Raw genomic sequence first — 16,989 nt, 5'->3', positions numbered from 1 at the left:
AGTGGTTTAAAAATAAGTTCAAAAACACCTAAAAGTACAATAGTACAAGTTAAAGTACATTTTATTGAAATGTTTTTGCCAAATATGGTTAAAAGTCTCCCCTCTCTCTCTCTCAGATATCACCATGGCAGACCACAACACCTCCGCGTGCACACGACAATAACAAAGAGCCATGTAGGCGCCGTCTTCTCTCTTCTGGGCTGAAATCCGGTCAAAAACCTGCTGCCATGGCCGCGTTCTGTAACGAAAGCCTCCCGGAGAACTGCGACTTCCTGGCGCCGGAGGAGAGTCTGCCGCCAGAGGTCGCCACCCCTCTGATATCGGTCACCCTGCGCGTGGCGCTGGCGGCCATCATGATCTTCATGATCACCATCGGCTTCCTCGGCAACGCCATCGTGTGTCTGATCGTGTACCAGAAGCCCGCCATGCGCTCCGCCATCAACCTCCTCCTCGCCACGCTGGCCTTCTCGGACATCATGCTGTCCCTGCTCTGCATGCCGTTCACCGCCGTCACCGTCGCCACCGCCGACTGGAGCTTCGGCAGCGGCTTCTGCCGCGCCTCCATCATGCTCTACTGGCTCTTCGTCCTGGAGGGCGTGTCCATCCTCCTCATCATCAGCGTGGACCGCTTCCTCATCATCGTGCAGCGGCAGGACAAGCTAACGCCGCACAGAGCCAAGCTGCTCATCGCCGGCTCGTGGGTGTTGAGCCTGTGCGTGTCGCTGCCATCTGTGATCGGGTGGAGGGCGGGCGCCGCGGGCATCGGTGGCGCCTGGGCGCCGCAGTGCGTGCTGGGATACAGCGAGTCCGTGGCGGACCGCGGCTACACGGTGTTGCTGGCGGTGGCCGTTTTCTTCGTGCCGTTCGCCGTCATGCTTTACTCGTACATGTGCATCCTGAACACGGTGCGCCACAACACGCTGCGCATCCACAACCACACCAACGAGCACTCGTGTCTGCCGGCCCTCAACCAGGTCAGCAAAATGAGGCTCACCGGGCTGCAGCGCCCCCCTCAGGTCAAAGTGGACATGAGCTTCAAGACGCGGGCCTTCACGACCATCCTCATCCTCTTCGTGGGCTTCTCGGTGTGCTGGCTGCCTCACACCGTGGTCAGCCTGCTGGCCGTGTTCAGCCGGCGCTTCTACTACAGCTCCGTCTTCTACCCGGTCAGCATCGGCGCCCTGTGGCTCAGCTACCTGAAGACGGTCTTCAACCCCGTCATCTACTGCTGGAGGATCAGGAAGTTCAGGGAGGCCTGTCAGGAGTTCATCCCCAAAAGCTGGAGGCTGTGTCCCAGAGTGCCCGGCAGGCACCAGAGGAGAGTGAGGCCGAGCAACATCTACGTGTGCAGCGAGACTCAGTCGGCCGTGTGAGAACGGGCAGGAACGTGCCCGAAAAACCAGCAGCTTTCACACCTACAGCACTAAGCAACTGTGTTTTAACTCGGAAGCAATGAGAGGCCACTGAAGTACCTTAAAAGAAAACAGTAGACAGGCTGCGATAGTCCAGGTTTTTTGAAGTGTGGTTGTATCAGGCAACTGAAAACATGGCTTTTAAAGACTCATTTAATATAAGACTGCAATATCATAAGGATGTGTTTGACGGTCTTTTCTGACCAGAAACTGAAGTTTGGATCATTTTGATACCAAACCTCATTGAGAAAATCGTCGATTTTAAACCATAGCGTACAGGAGTCGTCCAAGCACTGCAGCCTCCATTACTGAGTTTAAAAGTGGTATTTTGTCACTTAAATGTTTGAAACCCTTTGGTAGGATCTACTTAAGTGACACAAATTTGCCAAATGAGGCAGCAGCGGACCGGCAGCTCCTGTTTACCCGTCAGCTGAAAATGATGATTTTGTCAATGGGGTTTGGTGAGGGAGAGTTAGCCTCGTACAAACTCCAGTTACCAGCTAGAAAATGCTATTTAAAGAGTGTCTATGCAAGATATGAGACATTTTATACAAATTAAAAATGTTGGAAACCGTTGGAAACCTGCCCATTCCCAAAAAAAACTTGGGGTTGCCAGGTTGTGTGAACCGAAAGACACGAGGAATTGTGTACAAAATGGCCGTACCATTGTTATTATTAAGCCAGTTATGCATTTTTTGCAACATTTCCCTTAATCTCTGATGATTTATTGTTGTCATTTTATGACTTAATGATAACACATGTATTGCATATAGCCCCTTTAATGGCAAGCTAAAACAACCCCCACTTCAACAAGCCTGAACCGTCCCTGCGATGCACTTAGAGACACACTTAAAATAGGGTAACTCTACTTAAAGTTATGCACTAAGCCTTTAAAGTGTTTACAGAACATCAGTCAGAATATCGTACGCGGCTTCGTGGCAACACCGTCTGCCCCAGGAAGCCTCGTATGAAACGGCCTGAAAGCTCCGGTAGCTGCTGAATGGACCTTTTGCGGTCGGATTGTTTTATGTAAAATATATACGAGCGACTTGGCTCGTGCTCGTTTTGAAAAATGTATTAATATTAAGAAGAAGAAAAAAAAAGGAAATATCCATATATCCATATTGTAATTGAGTTGCTTCAGACTGTTCAGTCTTTGAGTCGTAATGATGATATTCAGTTCTGTGATGAGTGTTCTCAGAAGAAAAACTCTTAAAGCAACACATTCGTACATATATATAATAATAATAATAATAATAATAATTGTACATAAACCAAAGCTTTTGTCACTTGAAAACTCCAGAGTGTGTCATTAAAGTTACATTTACTGAGCGATGAGTGTTTACTGGACTGTACACAGGAAACTGGTTTTATATGGGGTCAAAAAAAAGAAAAGAAATGCATTTTGACTATTATATACAGTAAAAAAAAAACATTAAATACTTGATTTATTGTCGTATATTTCATTGTGTTCAATGTTACACGCTGACAGTGTTCCTTATTTATGGGATTAGGTCACGTCGCACAGCGAATACGGCACTATTTTATGACTAAACCATAAATAAATTCAATAATATTCATGGTACACAAATATACAGTAAGTTAGTATTTGTAAGTATTTGTTCACAAAAACAAATATTGCACACATGATGAAACTTACCTTAAGAGAGAAAGGCAAAAAAAAGCAGGCCACAAATAATAAGAATAATAAAATAATAACAATAGCAATGTAAACAATAACTAGAATTATAATAATTAACAAAACCAATATAAATATTAAAAATAAAGACAATCCTTTTATTCTAAATAAGGTCCCTGTGCAGTTATACACAGTATTTTTTACAACTATATATATGTACATATATATGCATTTATCGTAGCTTTCCCATATTAACCAGATTAAGTAATCTGAATGAGACACTGCTGTATTTTTCACCATAATCGCAACAGGAATGCAGTCATTTTGAATAAAACGTAATCAGATAACGACATAGAGTGCAGATCCGAATCAGATTACGCAGACACGTTGTCTTAATCTGATTTTAACAGCAGTAAAACATGAAAGGAACATTCTAGTCGTCGTAATCTGAATAAAGTCTGAATTAATCCCGACTAATTCGGTTATGACGGAGGCATCTCAAGGACACAAGGAGCAACCTGTGATGAGGGGTAATTTTTCTGCTTTTATTATTGATAAATAATCTCAATATTATACACTCCGATTTATTTCTAATGCAGGCATATTCAGCTGTGCGACCACACAGAGGCGCTGTAGAGCACAGATCAGAGAGAGAGATGGTGCTGCTGTTGATCTTTCATTGAAAAATTAAATCAGTGCCATTTAACTCTGAATTCAGAGAATGTGTGAGTGAATAGACGTGTTGTTCTTTGAAGGAATTCACTTTGATTGAATTACAGAATAAAGCACAGATTGTGGCAGGTTACAAAACCAGAGGTGGATGTGGAAATCCACTTTAATGGGTTCAAAGCTCAGCTGACTCAAAGTAGATCACTGAAGGCAGTACATATAATAATAATAATTATTATTATAATATAATATATACATAGATCTATACGTGGGGCCTATAGGGCAGAAAAAAGCACAGGGCCAGATCGAGAGGAAGGAAACACTGCAGATGCTGACAAGTCTGCTACCAAATGACTTGTTTGATCTGGCAATTACATTAGTGTTAGAGTAATGTGAGATAGTTGTAAACACGAGATCTAAGTTAAGCTAGAGACACCAAAGGTTTGATTCGTCGACAAAAACAAAAAAATCACGTTTAAACATTTGTATTTTCTTTGCCTTTCGTGAACCCGTCTCACAAAACAGTATTTTGCGTTTTGTGTTTAGTAAATGGAACGTTTTTTTTGCTAAAGAATTGCACCTCTACATGGTAAAATTAAATCTTATATGTTGAAATTCTGATTCATTTTTCTCAGCATTCTGACTTAAAATCTCACTATTCTGACTTTAACATCAGAAATCGAGCTGTTTCTTTATTTATTTACGGTTAGCCCGAATTTATTTATCTATTTATTCTTACACATGTCCCTCGTCCTTTCCCGTAGAAAACAAAGATTTCTGTTTTTGTTTATGACCTGGCGCGGTGCATGCTGGGAACCCTTAAATATCCAATATGGCGGCGGCTCCCGTGCTTAAGGATGGTGAAGGTGCTTCTTCCTCGAATGTGGATCTTTTACTTCACCCTGAGCTTTTGTCTCATGAGTTTATGCAGCTCATTTTAACCCAGGTTAGTTAATGCTCGGATATATGTTGTTAAATGCGTGTAAATGTTGTAAACAGACCGAATATCCAGCATGTTGGCTAAGCCGGCTGTTCGCTCCGCAGCGGGCTTCTCACTATCATACTCCGGTGTTTTTGTGTTTATAACTTTTATCGTGTGACAGACTGAACGGTTATTTTTGTGTCCGCGTCAGAAAAACGTCAGTACCGGCCAGTGTCGGAGTCGCGACCGGCTCACGGAGCTCTACCTCCAGCATGTCATCCCGCTGCCGCAGAGGAGTCTGCCCGACAGCCGCTGGGGCAGGAGGGTGGCGAAGAGCCGAGGGTCAGCGGCGGATCACAGGTCACAGAGGTCACACAGGTAACCTCCATCACACAGGGGATTCCCTCATTTACGTAACTGTGTTAAAAAGCTGTGATTTGGAGATTTACCTATTGTCCATCTCAGACTATATACCTAGAATCATCATCAAACCTACTCATGACTATTTTATTAGCTTCAAAAGACACCTAACTAGGCTGGCATGGTGTCTCTCTCTTAGTGTTTTCCTCTTGTCATAAACATTAGAACAAGTGGCAAAATGCACACCTGTAACTGATTGTTGACGTTGTTTTTTAAAATTATTCTCATGACTCTTTACTCATTTCTAGTTCCAATCACGACCATACTCGGAAGAGGCCTCTCATCGTGTTCGATGGCACGTCCTCTCGTTCCTGCCCGATAAAAGTCAAGAAACCAGAGGGAACCACGACGTCAACGGTGATCTCCGACCGGTTAAAACCTCCCCCGGCTGCAAACGTGTCCAACCCCGTCCGCAAGCTATCGGGAAACTCGTCGGCCTCCTCGGGCGGTCACAGGACGGACGCGACAAACCTCAAACGAGAAGCTAACAGCATGGTAAGACTTTCAAGTAAAGACTATTGAAGTAAATCAACATTGTTTCTGTGGCTTTTTTTTTTTTACTAGAATTGTAGTGAAATATTAATAATACACTGTCTCTTTAGAGTTTTTACTGGCATTCAGTATAGAATTTCATATGTTTACATTTCAGAGTTTATACATAAAGGGTTCTCATGTGTCCTTGAAAGCCTTGAAAATCTTTAAATATAAAAACAATGATTTAAGGCCCTTGAAAGTTTTCGAGAATTGCCCTAAATAGTCATGTGTCATCGAAAGTGCTTGTATTTTGTGCAAGATATACATTCAGTTTATATTTAGCTTAATGTCGTTAAACATTTAAAAGTTAAATTGTTTGTTATGATGCCACCAACTGTTTCATGCCCTGCATTGCTTCATGTACGTAGACTAAAGGCCTACGCAGAACAAACGTTGTGTCTTAATTACTAGCGGTGTTGTGAACACTGTCCGTTGTCTCTCTTTCTCCGCGCGGAACAATGAGCGAGTAAAGCTAAAGCAAGAGAGAGCAAATGACTTTCTGTCAAAAAGACAGACTTTGACCAAGATCTTAAGGACAATAACTTGTCCAGATGCGGAGGACTCCCATCTTAAGCTGTGTCGGCACATTCAGTCCTTGAATTTCAGGGGAATTTGTCCAGGAAAGTCCTTGAAAACTCATTGAATTTGATGTCAACCAAGGTGTGTGAACCCCTGTTTATAGTTGTAATCTACCTTTTTAGTGCACAGTGTTATCTTAACAGTACAAGTCTTTGTGTAATAGTATTTTGAAATGCGTTTTTCATTTTTTCAGGGTGCAGCGAAGTCTCCAGAGTCGAAGAAAAAGATCCAGCATGTGACGTGGCCCTGACGTCTGACCCCTGCCCCTTTTAGAGCTTGTTGCTCTGGAGGACAGACTCTAAACACTCAGATGAGATTTTTCATTTTCTTTTTTACTGCCTTTGTTCTTCCCATCACGGTGTTTTCCAGCAAAGAAAGAGTTTTACCTGTGTGTCATTACGGCGCCCCGCCTCCTAAGAACTGACAAGATGGAGCCAGTGTAACTTTCCACAACCTCAAGTGCCCTTAATCCTCAATCATCTTCTACTCCAGAATGCCATTTAATAAGTTTGTAAGGACGTTTATATGATAACAGGGCCTTGAGTACTCGTGTGCGATGATTTTAAGGGTGAATTTCTTGGATTGGTTTCACTGAGACGGACGATAAGAACTCGTGTTTTATGTAAATAATAACGCTGACTAACACCAAGTTTATGTGAGAAATGTATGTGTTTGCTTGAGATTTGTTTTTCCACACATGTTTTTTTATTTATATGATTGAATTCACTTTATTGCAACGACTCACAAGCTCAGTTAATTCATCGTCAGACTCCGACGAAGCAGGTGAACATTTGTTATGTAACAAAAAAACAAACAGACAACATAGAAAATCATCTTTGTGAAATAGATTTATTTGGAATTGAGGATGAAAACTTGTTGACAAGGTTCATCATCGCAAAAACACGCCGTCACGATGTTTTTGAACTGTCGAAATCCAGTGTCGTATTTGTACTAACAGTGTTTTCTTTTAAATAAACCATTGAGTACAATGAATCACTTTATATATTTGTTATTGTTATTGTTTAATTGAAGCACAAAAGTCATTTGTAATCATGCACTCCCCCTAAATGAACCACAGCATGACCATTCATTGTTATAATAAATACATCTAAATTCCTTTAATCATGCTCAGACCCAGATTACATTTTTAAATTAAATGTATAATATAAATTTCCGCTACCCTTTCTTTCTCTAATTATGCACAATCAATCCTGACGTTCCTTTCTTTCTTTTACGCACGCCTACGATTAGCATTTATACGAGTAAAGATGCAGCGCTAACATTTCGCAAAACCTCATACTTATTACAGCGTCAAGCTAATTCATGCACAAAGCAGTAGTTATGGCAAATTGCACAAAAACAAAAAGCGTCATTCGGGGGGTGGGGGGGTTGTGGCTTCTTCTCAAAAGTGTGAAAGTTTAACGTCAACAAACCTAAATTCAAATAACACCGTTAGTAGCTTTTAATTTAGTGTCGCAAAAACAATTCACATTCGTACCGCACTAGCGCTACAACGCTATAACTCTGTGCTCGGGATAGTATTTATTGCATGTTCGTCATTCGTCTTTGATTCAGATGTCCTTGCCGCACTCCGGGCATAGGATGTCGTCGCGCTCGGTGAGGAAGCCGCGTCCGACCAGAGACACGGAGCACTTCTTGCAGTTGAAGCAGTCGTTGTGCCACTGGCGCTCCTCGAAGGAAATGTACTTGCTGCCTCCCAGACCTGAAAGAGTAAAACGGGAGCATTAAGTCGGGCACATGATGTGATGAGGTTCAGCGGGAGTTCGGCCTTTCGGTGATTTGGCGATTACCGCTGATGGGCGTGGTGCAGGAGGCGCACTTCTTGGCGTACAGGTTGCAGAAGCAGTTGAGGCAGTAGGCGAAGTCGTCTCTCGAGGTGAACCTCTGGCCGGCCAGCTGCTGCTTGCAGCTGGTGCACAGGAAGCAGTCCTTGTGCCAAGGCTGGTCACGGTAAGTCACGCCTCCGGTGGTGATCGGCTGATACGAGAGAAGTGTATACTTGTTTGTTTGTTGATATGATCATGGAGTTAAAAACCATATACTTTAGCATGTGTGAAGTCGACTCTACCTTCTTGCAGTGCACGCACTGCATGGCAAACTGCTTCTCGTAGCACGGCACGCAGTAGTTGTGCGTGTCCTTCGGGATGAAGCTCTTGGTGCCGATGGGCTGCTGGCATCTCTGGCAGGTGAAGCAAGTCTCGTGCCAGCTGTTGCCCTTGTGCTCCATTTTCCTGGAGCCTTCAGAAGAAACAGACGTTTAGAAAGTGAACAGAGGGAAATCGGAGCTAAAGCTGGTTTTAGTGTTGTTTATATGCTCCCCTAAAAACAATTAAACATTGAGAACATCCTGTCCTATCTGGTAGAGCAATTCCAGCTATGATATCTGTCTATTTTTGTACTTAAAGGGCCATCTGCAGATTTTTTGTAGCCTTAGAATCCATCTTTTACATGTAGTAGTCGTAACTTCAGCCACCATGTTTCTAGCAGCCAGCAGAGTTAAAACAAAGCTTTACAAATGAAGACGGTAGGTGGAGACCACCGTAGTTCCCTGATGCACTTGGGAAAGGGTGTGTTGTGCAAAAGAGTCCTCCGTTTTTACCATTTTAACCATTAGATGTCACTCATTTTTAATAGTTTAACTAAGAACAGAGCCAAGAATCCCCTTAAGTTGTAGGAGAATTCAGCGACAGAATGGTTGGACGCCTCCTAACTTGGCCCCAATGGCCTTTCCGTGTTGCCCCCGTCTTCCCTTACCCGGCATGATGGTTTTCTTGCAATCATGGCACTTGGAGGAGTACTCGTTGGAGTAGCACTCGGTGCACAGGAGCTGCTCGTCCTTGGTGGAGAAGGGCTTGTCGACCAGCGAGCGCTTGCACTGGAAGCACTTGAAACAGTCCTCGTGCCAGTGGCGGTCCTTGTAGGACAGATCCTGCGAAAGCAATCGACACGATGGGTTTAGAGACGGTAGCTAGCAGTGAGGTAGTGTGCGGAATGTTTGGGGAAAAAAAATGGTGAACTTTCCCACCCTGGTGTTGCAGCCGATGGGCTTCTTGCACTCCTCGCAGGTGTTGGAGTACAGGCTCTCGTAGCATTTCACACAGTAGGGGTTCTCCTCTCTCAGGACGTACTTCTTCCCAAACAGGGACTCCTTGCAGTAGTGGCAGTCGTAGCGCTCAGTCATTTTGTCCCACGGTCGGGTCCTAGATGAACAATTAAGAGACTTTTAATGGTTTTAAGGACGATTCTACACGTCTACATTACTGTTCATGGTTTTCCAGGCCACGTCATCAATATCCACCATCACCAACGTGGCATTTCCGCCACTTTCATCTCCCATCTCTCAACAGTGCTTTCCTTTTTGTCTCGGTGTCGGAAAGTTGGTGAGGGTGACAGATGAGGAGGCTATAAATATCTCCTATCAGTCCTGCTTGGAGACGGGTCAACTTTTGACCCAGCGCATACCAACACCACCCCCCCCTTAAAAAAAATGTCACTGTAGCCTGAGCCCATCCATCGCCTCACCTCCAGATCACCGTATCCCCTTGTCATCGTGAAGCACGGTTTTGACTGGCACTTGTAATAATGACTGCACACAATCTGCAGCTGTCTGCGGTCTGGGCTGATAATCCCTCTGGTTATCCCAGCTGTGCCTAAATACTCCCCGCTCCTTTTTTTGGACCAAGTATAGCGGAGGCTACATATTTGCGTCTTTGTGAGAGAGGAACACGGGGGATAAAAGCGCGGTTGTCGAGCATCTACTGAGGGCGTACGGGGCCTCGCATGTGACTTATAATACAGCCTTGTGACCTTATAAGGAGGCCGGCGGGGTAAATTAGTCCAATTAAATCCACTTTATTCCTCAGATTTCTCCTCATAACTCCTTCATTAACACTTGTTTATTCGCGATTACAGCAGGAGATCCATGAAAAGGATCTATCTGGTCTTTGGTTGAAGTTAAGACATTTAATCTCGTCTCTCTGCGTGGAGCCTTTTGCCGACCCCTCCCACATTAACCCCCCCCCCCCCCATCCGACCCATTGTCTGTTCCCCCACACACACACACACACAATGACTCACGTTGCTTTTACAAGGATTTATCCGAGCACCTAAAAATAAAAAAAATCTGAACCGCCGCAAATAAAACCGCGCAGCTGTTTCCCAGCTTCTCTATCCCTAAAATATGACACGGCTTATTCAGCAGAACACATTGACAGCTTTACTAAAAATGCATGTTTTACTCCAGGTAACTCATTTCAAGGCAACCTAGCGAGGTATTCTTCTCATCTCGCAAAGCTTTACACAACAATGTGGACAAATGCAAACTTTTTAGCTACTTTATCTGAGATACGGAAAGCAAAAATGCTGACAAAAACTAAGTCTATACAACATCTAATCTAATCTAATCCCTCAGATACTGGATAACACTGCCAAACCAGTGTAATACATCACCTCGTAATGAGCTGACACATTCAGAATGACAGGTTTTCTAAAGGGAAGTGTGAGGTTGATGAGGAGACATGAAAGAAAGGATGGAATGCACTCAGGGGTCAACAAGGGGTGGGGGTGTTTTTTTTTTTTTTTTTTCTTTTTTGTTGTTGGAACGGAACAGAAAGTGAGGAAATGAGGACGACAAAACCTGTCTGTGAGACAAAGACGTGATGGTAGAGGAGTGAAGGACACTGTGCACAGGTGGGAAAGAGGTAGACGGGAGGATGCAGCTAGCTGTGCACCAGGGGATGGAGGACATGGAGGACCAGTGAGGAGGAGGAGGAGGAGGATGATGAATGGAGATGACAGATGGAAAAAGTGAATGGATGGAGTTTTTTCGCTCTTACCTTCCTGTGTGAGGAGTGTGTGGCCTGTGCGGAGTCTGTGGCAGACTGAGGGAGGGAGCTCCGGCCGAGCTGAAGTTACTCCTGATTGCATTACTCCACCCATCGCGGGCTAATTGGAAACGGGGGAGGCGCCCGTGGAGGGAGTGGCACCGAGGGAGCAGGCAAATCTTTTTTGAGCCCGTCTATAAATACAGCAGTGCTTCACAGAGATAACCCCCGAGGCCCCCTTTCACTCACTTGGTCACTCAGTCACCTTTTAAGGCCACTCGCTTGTTCTTCATTCACACGTATGCTCAACCGGTCAATTGTTGAACTATACTTAAGTAACATTTCTGCGCTAAAATGACTAGTGTATATTTAGTTGAATATTCTAGAGCCAAAAGGTTTTTCCCACCTTTTGCAGCCGTAGCCGATGAAATGTCGCCAAAGCTCTCCCTGCAAACCCAACGAGATGACAAGACAACACTTCCCATAATCCCTTGCTCATCCCCACTGTCATCAAAGTGGCTTGTTTGTTTTTTTTTTTTTTAAGACCACATACATTTTATGTCTTTATTTCCCTCAGGCGGTTATCATCTCAAACGCGCACATCCGTTGCATAACGCCACGCGTTATTCTCGTGGCCTTTCACGCCAACGGAAAAGGATGCCAAAGGGGTCAAGTGTTAAGAGATCATAGCTCCTGTGAGATTTGTGCATACTCGTGTGTCTCATCTGTCTCTACCTAGCTATATTACTTCCCCCCTGGGGGAAGATGGCGTCCAATCCCAAACATCCAGAGTGTTGGATACGGTATCTGGGCCTGGTAACGACAGACGTCCACATGGATTCTGAGAAAATTGTGGCACTATTTTCCGCAACTCCACACTCTCTTGTTCTCACAGCTATATACTGCAGTGGCACTTCATCGTCCTCCCCCCTCTTTCTTTCTTTCCTCACCCAACTATCCCCCATCCCTTCATCTCTGCCTCTCTTTGAAGCTAATTTTTACTAACCTGGAAACCTTCCAGTGAGAAAATGCGTCATCAGCCGTCTATTAAGATCCACACTCTCTCTCTCTTACACACACACACACACACACTCACATTGCCTCTCTCACCACCCACTTTATTAGGTACACCGGACACCCAGTAACATGGCAGAAGTGGTCTTCTGCTGCAGCATGTGTGTGCGTGTTGCACGTTTCAAAGATGGCCGCCCACATACCCATGTGGAGCAATTGGTTATTTGAGATACGGTTGCCCAGCTCTCCGCTAACTTCTGGCATTAACGAAGCATATTCTCGCCATTTTGGACCGTCCTTTGCAAACCATACAGATGTTTTGCGTAATTATCCCAGTAGATTGCCTGGTGAATCTCTCAATGCCTACATTATTGTTATTATTATTAGTGCAAATCCTCTCAAAGGAGTTATTATTCTTATTTTTCCACCAATTTAATAGTTTTGAGGGCTTTCCCGTGCCCCAAAACTCACAGATGTTTGTGAAATTTACGTCTGAAAGTCGCAAATTGGATGGGGGAGGGGCAAATAACAGCGTCGCCCAACAAGAAAAATTCGGCTACGGCAGCAGGTTGATCGTACATGCACAAAAATGGGTGCACGTGTGTAGGAGGTCGGGATGAATTAAAAATGACATTATGACCGTGATCCAAACCCAACAGGAAGGCCGCCATTTTGGAATGAACCTTTACGTTTTGGCCATTTTGGCCATTTTGCACCAATGGTATTTGAACGAACTTGTCGTAGTATTTAAATGCTTTTTTTCCCTAAAACAGTACAGACCAGGAATATATAGATATTCGCATTTACAAACAGGTTTACAGAATAGAGTGGCCGGTTGGAGAGTGCGTATGGATGGATAATTGTATAGAACAGTCTGCAGTGTATACAGTCATAGTTTTTTTGCCTACATTTTGTATTTTGTCTTGTTCAACTGTAGATAATAGCACAGCAATGGCTCAACGAATACCTCCCTAACCAGATTTAAAACTGGCAGCTGGGAAAAAACAGGAAGCTGTATCAGCTGGACTTGTGGACCCAAGATTCGATTAGTCCGACTGAACTGGACATGTGGCGCCTTTTCATTCCTGTGTCCAATGACAAAAAAAAGGAATTTCCCACATGAGACGTGGGCACGTGCAGTAAATGAATCCTTTGTGCGCACCATGGTCTTCATGTATTGTCAATGCGTACATTAGAAACAACATGAATACTGCATTACTAGCTAGTCATTCACCCATCCATGCTCAGAGTTGAATTTTAAGCTTCATGTATAGTTTTTTTTCTTGAAAAACAACCAAATGTACTGAGCATATTTTGCATTTGTGCGTTAGCCAATGAGCTAAGACGCTAACTGTAACATTAGCTAATGAGCGACGCCATTAGCTAAGCTATTAGCCGAGTTAATGAGGTGGTATCCACCACACAATGAGCTCATAAGCTACTGTGGTGAAAATGGGTTAGAAGAACATTTAAGCTAATGGAAAAACAAAAAGCCAAATTCAAGCTAAGAATCCATCTCAGATTGGTGTCTGTATTGTTATCAGTTAGCTAACGGAGAAAGGAACTTCAATCCAATACATGCACTTTGCTACGTAATCCTGTTTTAAGATGTACCTTTACTTAATTAAAGGTCCAGTGTCAAAGAATTAAAGATATTATACAATTCTAGCACTACTCGGCTCAACTCAAGTCTTTTTTTTTGCTTTTCCATTTGCGATAGTTCCTGGTACCTGGCGCTTTTTTAGTACCTGCTCTGGCAAGGTTAGCTAGTGGATACTAAAACGAACCGTCAGCCATTGTTTGTTCAGAGAGCGTCGTCACTGGAAGAGTCATGAGCGCAACGTCCACCACAGGAATCAAAGCGAACAATGTCAAACTGTAGATCAGTTAAAAATACTTTTAAAATCCCCCAAAAATATCTCAATATTTAATAGAGGAGTGGAAGACTTGGTGAAACTTTTTCCACGAACCTCCCTTTCCCAATCATATCAGCAAACTAAGAATGTTGGTTTTCTTTGAATTCGAATCATGAAATCCTTAACAATTTAATTATAATGACATTATTATCAAAAAGTAAACTCAATAGAGTTGGGTTAGATACTTTTTCTAATTGTATTACATAAGTCAGGCATTTGTTATTATACAGTCTATCTAAGAGTGGGAAATGGACTTTCCACTCCACACCCTTAATTTCAGACGTGGCCTTATTCCATGGTTCCCAAACTGTGGTATATGCACCACCAATGGTACGCGAGCTTGAGAACCACTGGTCTACTGGACGTCTCTTGGTTCAAATCTCTTCAGACATTGTCAAAGACAGTCCCTAACCCCCAGCACTTGGCACACAGGCTTCCCTCCCCTCCCCTCCCTCCACCCCCTGGACCCGGGCCTACCACTCAGCTGCTAAGGCCAGCGGATAAAGGTGCAGCTGTCTGGGCACTGGTCGGCTATCGTGATGCTAAAGCCCCCGGCGCTTACTTCTGTTGCAAATACAGCCGTGTGGAAAGGTCAAGCCGGGTAGGCCCCATCATCACTCGCCCACCGTTAATCATTTATACCGCAGCAACCAATTGGACTGGAATTACTCTGAGTCACCCAAGACCCATATGATCCCGTGGAAGAACGTCCATGCACTGCCAGTCAAACGGCACCAAAATGGACCCCCTAGCATCTGATTAATAAATATGTACAATGTCACGATGGAGATCTCGAATTAGACGATGATAAGGGTGAACACGCGGCTTAGCAAGTGTACAGCGTTAGTCCCTGTGAGGTGATCACATGTCTCAAATTGGACAATTAATACTGAAATTATCTTAATTAGGGGACATTTCTGGAGATTATTTGCTTCCGTGCTGGGAGTTGGGTATGGTGTTTTTCACATTAGTTTAGTCTCGCAGCTTAGTTCTGCAATGTGGGCATCGTTCCCGATGCGTAGGGATAGCTGGAATAGTAGCGTTTCCTCTGAAGGGCCATATACTTTATGCAGTTGTTTTCAGCCAATGTCCTCTCTCTGAACTGCCACCTGATTGGTTAAGGTCGACCCTCACTGGTTCTATATCAGACTACATGTTGCTAAATACTGTATGTTGCTTAGAACAACCAAAGTATTTATTATTGAGTTTAACGGGCAGATTTATTTCTTGTCGGATGTTGTTTTTTGATATTTCTGGCACATATGCATACAGTAGGTTAGCAGGATCGATCCCACGATATTGTTACCCTGCAGCACAGGGTAGTCCTTGGACTAGGTCGCCAGTCCATTGCAGGGCCAACACATGGAGACGAGCGACCGTTCACTCTCACATTTACACCTACAGGCAATTCCGAGGTGTCCAATTAACCTCCGCATGTTCTTTGGACTGTGGGTGGACACCGGAGAACCTGGAGCCACAACCACGGGGAGACCATGGAAACTCCACACTTGAACGGTCCTTGTTTTTGACTGGGTCTTGTTATGCTCATTCTCATTCAAAGTAATTGCATTTTCTTCGACTGTGAGGATTGTGATGAATTAAACAACACGTGTGTACTGTACTGTATGTCTAGCGGATTGATAGTACGCAAAGAAAGCTCAGTTGAGTTGTGGCAGCGACCATGGCATGTCACACAATACGTAGGAGTGACACAATTCGTTGTCAAACACCGGTGCTATTAAAGGGACACGGCACCTGTTTTGCACCGATGCAGTCTTAACACGAGGTGACATCATATGCGGTTGTGCGGTACCACTGTCCTCCCCCGATGTAGTCTCGTAAGTCCTTTTTGCGATTACACGTGTTCAGACTTCGGATATAATTACTGACTTTTTACTTCTTTTCCGACAAATTTCTTAACATTCAGACTTGATTTCAACTTCTTATTCATACTAGTTCAACAGACAGCACTGTGATTTCTTCAGAAAGTCATATTTTTTTTGGCTGATTCGATATTGTTGTCGACATGCCACTGATGTCAAACCATTGGTGTCTTACGAACTCTATGTATTTTGTCTGGAGAGTATAATGCATTAATTGTTAGCATCCCGTGACCTTCGTGTGCTGGGGAGGAATAAGGCATCTAGGTCAGGGATTACTCACTCAACAGTGAATTCTGTAGTATTTGTACATTCTATATATTCTACTTTTAAAAAAAGTTTCACATAGGGTAAGAATTGTCGAGATCACTGTGGTACAAATGATTCTCCGTCACCACATAAGTAGGGTTACTGTACTAACGCCATTCTAGCCAGAGCTACTTTTAACTGCTCTGTATATGTACTGTAAGAACATAATCCTGCAACAGGGTCCGGCCCCTCTAAAGGATCACATGATAAAACATTACCTTGTGTGGCTGAGGGAAAAATAAATAAATGTCAAAGGAACACGGTAAAACACAAACTTCAATACTGGGTCATTTCTGAAAGACAGATCCTTTAAAAATACAAATTAAAAGTATTTCTGTGGATACTTTGTCACCTAACGTTGAATGTATGGCGAAGATTGAAAGCCTCCTTTGCTCATTCTCACTCTTTCTTTCGATTTGGTGCCACCGCACTGATGTGGGTCTATATATGACACCGCAAAGCCTCTGTCATTTAGCCTGGTGTTGTGTTCCCGGGCTGCTAAATCCCTGCAGAGATTGGTGACATGCTTTTATCCCAGCCATCACTGGAACATTTTATTTAGATGCTGAAGTTTCCTTTACTCTTTGTCCTTTTAGCAGTGATGGAGACAGTACAGAGTCCTTTCTTGTCTAGAATCTTTCAAAACAGCTTGGCACAGGCCTTGAGGAGTGTAGCAACATTTTTTCCGATGTTCTTCTACTCCCCCCCCCCCTACAAGTTAATTTCCTTCTCCCGCCCCTTCTCTAGTTTATAGTCCTCTGCTTAACGAGTTTATATGAAAATTCCCAGTCTTGATAATTTGGTTATTCTGCTCCGACTGTTGCAGTCTCATCTGATCTCACTTATCTGGA

At 43.7% G+C, this 16,989-nt stretch overlaps 3 protein-coding genes across 3 annotated transcripts; 2 read left to right on the top strand and 1 right to left on the bottom strand.

Annotated features, from left to right (window-relative positions):
* Positions 1–227: 227 nt before the first annotated feature.
* gpr45 (G protein-coupled receptor 45) lies at positions 228–1,373 on the top strand (the record flags this gene model as incomplete). The annotated part of the gene is made up of 1 exon (XM_083902922.1): positions 228–1,373. The coding sequence occupies one exon, from the start codon at positions 228–230 to the stop codon at positions 1,371–1,373; it is 1,146 nt and encodes a 381-aa protein (XP_083759048.1).
* A 3,184-nt stretch (positions 1,374–4,557) lies between these two features.
* Positions 4,558–6,867, top strand: cUnh2orf49 (chromosome Un C2orf49 homolog). The gene is made up of 4 exons (XM_083903089.1): positions 4,558–4,666; positions 4,854–5,020; positions 5,311–5,557; positions 6,369–6,867. Exons 1-4 carry the CDS (start codon positions 4,646–4,648, stop codon positions 6,423–6,425), a joined length of 492 nt encoding a protein of 163 aa, XP_083759215.1. The 5' UTR covers positions 4,558–4,645; the 3' UTR covers positions 6,426–6,867.
* Positions 6,868–7,005: 138 nt separating this feature from the next.
* Positions 7,006–11,097, bottom strand: fhl2a (four and a half LIM domains 2a). Its single transcript, XM_083903088.1, has 6 exons — positions 11,032–11,097; positions 9,222–9,396; positions 8,951–9,125; positions 8,265–8,434; positions 7,987–8,173; positions 7,006–7,898 (listed from the first exon to the last, which is right to left on the bottom strand). Exons 2-6 carry the CDS (start codon positions 9,375–9,377, stop codon positions 7,747–7,749), a joined length of 840 nt encoding a protein of 279 aa, XP_083759214.1. The 5' UTR covers positions 9,378–9,396; positions 11,032–11,097; the 3' UTR covers positions 7,006–7,746.
* Positions 11,098–16,989: the final 5,892 nt, after the last annotated feature.

Source organism: Microchirus variegatus (assembly GCF_963457635.1).
Source record: "Microchirus variegatus genome assembly, chromosome: 16".
In the NCBI taxonomy this organism is placed as follows: Eukaryota; Metazoa; Chordata; class Actinopteri; order Pleuronectiformes; family Soleidae; genus Microchirus; species Microchirus variegatus.
Note: the sequence above shows the minus strand (reverse complement) of the source record. Positions and strands in the feature narration are given on the sequence as shown.